Consider the following 7286-nt stretch of genomic DNA (forward strand, 5'->3'; position numbering starts at 1 on the left):
GTTCACTACTTGATTTCGATAAGCCTTGCTCCATGGTAGTATGCCTACTCAACCATTTGTACTGCATAAGTACCATTCTGCGTTGCATTAAAACAGTTAAAATTTTTACCAGTTTTACACTTTTATTCCTGGATGTTTTTATTACTGAGGTCAAATAGAAAAAAAACTGACCCAATACTGAATTCTTATGAACGCACTTTCTTGCTTCCATTTGAGAGAGAAATACATGTTTTCACTATGTTTTTTTTCAGTCAACTGCTCTCATATTCAAACAACATTTTAGAATGCACCACTTGTTTCCATTGAAATGTTGTAAAGCTTCTGAGCCGTGTTTGTTAAAATGGCTGTGGATAATCTGAATAGCCATGGGACAACTTTGCCTTCGAGATTTCACCAGCTGCATAAATAATAGGTTTCTTGTAGCTATCAACAGCAGACTTTGGTCATCCATTATAACAGGAATTATCACCAGTCATACTCAATGGGAACCACAGTAATTGCTCAGATAGAGGCCATTTACTATCCTATACTCGCTGCTTTTGGTGTTCCTGGTAAGTGATACTATACAGATGTTAAACGTCTTCATCATTGTTAATTATGTTTAGTCCCGTATTATCGATTGCAAAAAAATACAGATGCTATCCCCCAATTTAGTCTCCCAGTTATGCGAAACACATTGTTAGTTTAATCTTAATGAATCCTGATCGAATTTTGTCATACACTACTCTCTACTGCAATTTGTGAAAGTTTACAAAACTGGATTTTAATCAATGTGAGATTCCAATTAAACATCGTTATCAAATAAGGTCTATGGCCACACATGTTCAAATGTAACTTGATCGTGGCAGCGGAGTTCAGAAGAGGGTGACACCTCCTGCAATAATAATTTTACAGTATATAAATATAAATTATTAATAATTATAATCAAATTTATCACTGCCTTGAGCAGTTTGTTTAACCGGATACATGCCCAGCGCTCGTTTGCAACTACGTGGCGACAGCTCCTGAAGAATATATTGCCTCATTTTAAAACAAGGCAAACTTACTGCAGCACACATTGATTTCATTGGCAATACAAACTAGAAGTAGTTCATTCAGAACAAACAATACACGTTGCTTTTCATACTCGTTTACATGCAATGCCTATCATTGGAAATGATATTCCTTTCCCACTAAGTTAAAAAAGTCACTCTTACATGCATAAAACGGATCAAAGTGCTCACAAGTACGTTGAATTAATTCACTGCAACCCTTATTTTGGTTAGTTTATTCCATTTCTTATTTTGTTCATGAGGACTATCCAGTATTCAGAAGGCGTTTGATAAGGTGCCGCACAAGAGGTTGTTACAGAAGGTTAGGGGGCATGGAGTTGGGGGTAGGGGGTTAGCGTGGATAGGGGATTGGCTGTCTAATAGGAGGCAGAGAGTGGGGGTCAATGGGTACTATTCAGATTGGCGGTTGGTGACTAGTGGAGTGCACCAGGGATCAGTGCTGGGGCCTCAGCTATTTACCATTTATATAGATGATCTGGAGGAGTGAACCGAGTGTATGGTGTCGAAATTTGCTGATGACACCAAGATTGGTGGAACAGCAAATTGTGCGGAGGGTGTGGAAAGCCTGCAGAAGGATCTAGATAGTCTGGGCGAATGGGCCAGGAAATGGCAAATGGAATTTAATGTTGGCAAGTGTGAAGTTGTCCACTTTGGTAGGAATAATGGTAGGAAGGACTACTACTTAAGTGGCGAAAAACTGCAGCATGCGACGGTGCAGAGGGACCTCGGCGCCCTTAGGCATGAGTCGCAAAAACCCAGCCTGCAGGTGCAGCAGGTGGTCAGGAAGGCGAATGGGATGTTGGCCTTCATAGCGAGAGGGATTGAATATAAAAGTAGGGAGGTCTTGCTGCAACTGTACAGGGCACTGGTGAGGCCGCAGCTGGAGTACTGTGTGCAGTTTTGGTCGCCGCACTTACGTAAGGATATTTTGGCTTTGGAGGGAGTGCAGAGGAGGTTCACTAGGCTGATACCGGAGTTGAGGGGGTTGAGCTCTGAGGAGAGGCTGAATAAACTAGGCTTGTACTCGTTAGAGTTTAGAAGAATGAGGGGAGATCTCATTGAGACGTATAAGATGAAGAATGGGATGGATTGGATAGAGGTGGAGAGACTCTTCCCGCTCAGAAAGAACAGTAGAACTAGAGGGCACAGCCTCAAGATAAGGTGGGGGGGGCAGTTTAGAACGGAGTTGAGGAGGAACTTCTTCACTCAAAGGGTGGTGAATCTCTGGAATTCTCTGCCCGTTGAAGTGGTGGAGGCTGCCTCGCTAAATATATTTAAGACGCGGGTTGATAGGTTTTTGATAGGCAAGGGGATTAAGGGTTATGGGGAGAAGGCGGGAAAGTGGAACTGAGCCACGACAGATCAGCCATGATCTTATTGAATGGCGGGGCAGGCTCGAAGGGCTAGATGGCCTACTCCTGCTCCTATTTCTTATGTTCTTATGTATTTACTATGTGGTGCCCTGTTGACTATCCCATATTACTGGTCTTGGCACATTCTCTTCCTCACTAAACACTCTCTGCATCTACACTGGATATCAAAAAAAAGATGTGAAGTTGCATCTCCGTACCACATAATTCCTCAGATTGATTTTTTACCACAGCGTATAGAGTCATATTGGTAATAATTTCCTGATACATATATTCCCGCATGTCTGATATAAGCCCACTAACTCTACACTGTGTACCCCGTCCTCTTTGAACGTTAACATTTCACAATATTTATCGATTGAAATATAAACCTTTCTTTCATTTTTATAACAAAAAATCATCTGAAGTGGAGAATTTCAGGTTTACCCATGTTTAGTGCATCCCCAGTGTATATTCAAGCTCACTGAACATGCCTAGGTCCGCTTGAAGGCTCTAAACCTCCTAAATATCAGAGGCATTTGCATCATGTCGTGCATTTATTTCCCTCGTCCAAATGTTTTATGCACATCGTTACTATCTGCGGCCCAAACACTGCATCAGTATGGAATCACATCAAACATCGCAATCCGCTCTGCAACATACAATATACCCTGTGACTTCTGCCTGCTAATCAATTCTGAATCCATCTTAATGTATTTCCCGCCATTCTCCGCGCTTTCCTTTTGGAAACTAACCTCTTACCTTGGGCTTTGTTTAAAAAAAACTTTCAAAACATCAATGCACAACATCCTGTTTTTCAACCTAAAACATTATAAGAAATACGGCTTCAAAAACTCCAGAATTTTGGTCAAACACAACTTTATTTTCATAAAACCATGCCAACATTACTAATCCACTGATATTTTAAAAGTGACCAGTCATCATACCTTTAAAAAAAATCACTTTCTTTACTGTAGCTGGCAAGATAACAGGTATATAATTCAGTGGTTTCTCCCGCCTCCCTCTTTTCAAAATGCGGCATTAACTTTGGGACTCTGCAATCTCCGGACGCTGTTCCCGAGCGTTCTCTAATTCCATGACAATATATTCCATAAACTGGAACGCAGATTAGCCCGGCCTCGGGAAATATCACTTTCTCACCCATTAATTTTACAAAGCATTCTCCTTTTCCAGGATTGACTTCTTTCAGGACCCAATTTTCACTCGACTTTGGTTCATGTGCATTTTTCGGAAGCTATTCATTTCACTCTCCATAAAGGCAGAACTAAAATGTGTGTTTAAATGTTCTATAATTTTCTCTTTTTTGCACTACAGCTTTTCCTATTCCTGTATGTAAGGGAACTACTTTTGCTTCATTTTCTTTTTGCAGACATGTTTGACAATTCTGCAGTCCGCTTTTTCATTACCTGGGAATTGACTCTCACATTTTTGTTTTCTCATCTTACTCACCTACCTTTCATCTTCATTTTTTTGCTGAATATTGTACTCCTGCCAATCTTCAGGCTTGCTATTTTTTCTAGAAAATACTATTTGACTCCACTTAGCATCAAATGTTATTCTTAGTTTGGTTTAATAACTATGTTTGGGTTGAATTTTGTATTGTGTTTTTTTGCCAGAAAGGAACGTTTAGTTTTTGATATGCAAACATTCCTTTACGATTAACCACTGACTATCCACGCTAAAAACTTACAATTGTATTACCGATCTGTTTGATTCTCTTGTTACTTCATAGTTTTCATTGCTTAGATCACATTTGACTAAACATTTACGACATTTTTCTTTCTGGAAATCATGCAGCTGGAATGAACCAAAACACATCCCAGTACCAAAACCCAACATTATCTCCAATCACATGGCTGCAGAAGCACCATCAACAGACATGCAAAATAACTGTCATGAACTCCCAGACAGCCTCAGTTGACGCTGGTATCTGGACGCCGTGAGTGTCAATGCACAGTGATAGACTGGCCCGGTTCCACGGGAATTGTTGAGCTATACTTGCTCTAGCATTTTTGTTTTATTGCCCTGTATTTTTTAAACTAACTTAATAATTTCTTACGTCATTATTGTAAATCCCGCCCTCCTGCACCCACCCCGCCCCTGTCAAATTCATAATGAACTTTCACTCTGGCCACTGTTAACTTACAATAAAATAAACTCTAATATATTCTATGAAGTCAGACTAGAACCGAACAATTTCCACTTCGGTATTAGTGTGAGAATGCATCTCAGTCCGGGTGTGATACGTCTGAAAAACAAAGGAGCTTGTTATCAAGGCTAGCTTTATTTAACAGCAATTTAACTGTAATACATTGATTCGCTTCATATTTTAAATTGAACAATGCCTAACCATAGCAATGTACAATTCTTAACTGCTATGCTATCCCTGTGAGATCGAATAAAGCATTAATTTCCTGATGGGCTTCAACATCACTTCATAATCGGTTAGGAAAACACAGGTAAACTTGCTTGTCCTGCAGCTCAGTGTTCATGGTAACTTCAATGCAACCTTAATGTCAGCCGATTTGTGACATTAAAAATAAACTTTAAATTCTGAACGCATCTGGAGGGAAAGAGCAGAAAGGCGCTCGTTTCTTCAGGAAGGCCAGAAAGCAACTCCATGTTTTTGCAAAAATGAAACTGGGAACAGTGGGTAGAGCTCTCCAGCCTTCCAGCTGCGAGTTTCTCGGTGGCAGGGGCTGGTGTGCTGTTCACTGGCATTGGATTATCTGATCATGCACCTGTCAATAATATTTGTCTTTGATACCGCATCAAAACCCCGTGGGAGGGGGGTAGGTTGCAAGCAGTAACAGAGAATCCTGGCAGCATAATCAGACATAGAATGTCCCTCAGTATTTGGTTAATACAAGCTTGACTCCTTCCATTAATCACATGAAACAGTATAACTCGTCTATAATAACAAGAGAACTTATCATGACCAAAAGTCCATTAAACCTACAAAGTAAAACATTACTAGCTGAAATTCATTATTAGCCTACATTCTTAACATTCACTTCTGGTTTAAAGACAAGCTGACTTTCCTATCAAAACACTGCCTCTGACAACAACTCCACCTTAAACGCAAAACATAGCGAAAAAAAAATGTCATTGCCCCAGAGCACCTTGAAGTTATAATGTTCTTATTAACTGCTTGGTTGCCGTTGCAAATTTTCAATTGCTCGATCTTTGAATTCATTTAAATTGGACCTCATTCCTCCGGGTTGGGATTGCCCTATCAATTTGTCCATTCATTTATCTGGTAGTTAGACTTCCTTGTGAGTTATCTGAGTTGCAGAAATGGAGAAGCATCGTTATGTAAATTATGTTGGTAATAAAATATGTTCATGAATGAAAATAAACTCATACAAGATACAGTCAAACAACCTTGAAAGCTATGCCGCTTTGTAATGTTTATTGATAAAGTCCAGTTTCTTTATTTAACTTACAGTTAACATCGTAGCGATTGTGATTCTGTCTCGGGGAAAGTGTGGCCTGTCTAAATGCATCACTTGCTACCTCCTGGCCATGGCAGCGACTGATCTACTGGTTCTTGTCACTGATGTCATTTTGAGGCCAATTGCTGATACTTATTTCCCTCACTCATTCTTCACTATTACCACTGTGTGTTCTATTAATACAGTTTTATTTTACTCAGTCACTGCGGCCTCTGTCTGGCTGACAGTGTTCTTCACATTCGATCGATTTGTCCAGATTTGTTGTCAGAAGCTGAAAACAAAATATTGCACTGAACGAACAGCGACTCTAATTATTTGGGTGGTTTGTGCGCTGTGCTTTTTATTGAGCATTCCCCGGTACTTTGCAATTGAACCTGAATACATAGTGGACAATGTACCTCGCGGCTGTGCCAACAAATTGGCATTTTTTAACTCCCCCACCTGGGCTGCCTTTGACTTACTTGATCTTACTCTAGTCCCATGTGTTCCATTTGTTGCGATGTTGCTTTTTAATTCTCTTACTGTCCAGCGCATTTTAATAGCCAGTCGGGTCCGCAAGAAACTCCATGGATTCAGCAATGTGGGAATCCAGAAGGATGCAGAAATGGAAAATAGGAGGACATCCATTATTTTACTCTTTAGTATATCTGGTAGTTTTATATTGTTGTGGAGCACAGGAGTGGTATATACTCTATCTCTTCGCCTATCAAACTTCCATTACTTGATGTCCATGGATTTTGAGTCAGTTGGAATCATGCTTCAACTTTTGAGTTGCTGCACAAATGCATGTATTTATGTCGTGACTCAGGCTAAGTTCAGACAAGAGTTGAAGAACGGTTTGAAATACCCAATCAAACTAAGTTCTAAATTAGTTCGAGGATAACTTCAGTTGGATTAGATTAGTTTAAAAGTAAAAGTAAACCTCAATTGAAATAGATTGGAGACTGCTTTCCAAAGGTGAAATTAACCTTCTCTGATGGGGTGCCAGTTAACTGACCATTGACTTTGTTGATTTACATAGCCTTACTGATATCAATTTTGCATGATAAATAAATTTGTTTATATCAAAGGGGAAATTAAATTTTCATGAATAACACCATGTTTTGAAGGCACTTGAGATATGATTCAAATATTTAATTTGCCGGAGATACTCCAAGTAAAATAAATTTCAACATGAAAATAAATTCCTACTTTTTGTGATTTTATGTTTTGCTGTCAGACATAATTCATTATGAATTACTTAGAGTGGCTTTGTCAGAGTCAGGAAAAGTTTTCTTCATTATGGCATCTTGTTTATATAGGATAGTTTAATCAATGCTAAAATCAACTGCATTAGATACGCATAATATACAAATACATGTATGTATTCTCACTTCTAGGAGATCCTCTCTCTTTGAGCTGCTGTGTAG

The 7286-nt window shown here is 39.4% G+C and overlaps 1 protein-coding gene across 1 annotated transcript; it reads left to right on the forward strand.

Moving 5' to 3' along the window:
- The first annotated feature begins 481 nt into the window (after positions 1-481).
- LOC145345335 (putative G-protein coupled receptor 139) lies at positions 482-6760 on the forward strand. The gene is made up of 2 exons (XM_080193150.1): positions 482-551; positions 5871-6760. The coding sequence occupies exons 1-2, from the start codon at positions 482-484 to the stop codon at positions 6758-6760; spliced, it is 960 nt and encodes a 319-aa protein (XP_080049276.1).
- The last annotated feature ends 526 nt before the right edge of the window (positions 6761-7286 follow it).

This window comes from Carcharhinus amblyrhynchos, chromosome 7, assembly GCF_965287045.1.
Source record: "Carcharhinus amblyrhynchos chromosome 7, sCarAmb.v2.hapA, whole genome shotgun sequence".
NCBI classification, from domain to species: domain Eukaryota; kingdom Metazoa; phylum Chordata; class Chondrichthyes; order Carcharhiniformes; family Carcharhinidae; genus Carcharhinus; species Carcharhinus amblyrhynchos.

What these genes read in the sequence shown, in the direction of transcription:
- LOC145345335 (XM_080193150.1), top strand. Translation starts at nt 482, where the DNA reads ATGGGAACCACAGTAATTGCTCAGATAGAGGCCATTTACTATCCTATA. An exon ending in CGCTGCTTTTGGTGTTCCTG is followed by an intron (nt 552 to 5,870) that starts GTAAGTGATACT and finishes TTTAACTTACAG; the next exon opens with TTAACATCGTAGCGATTGTG.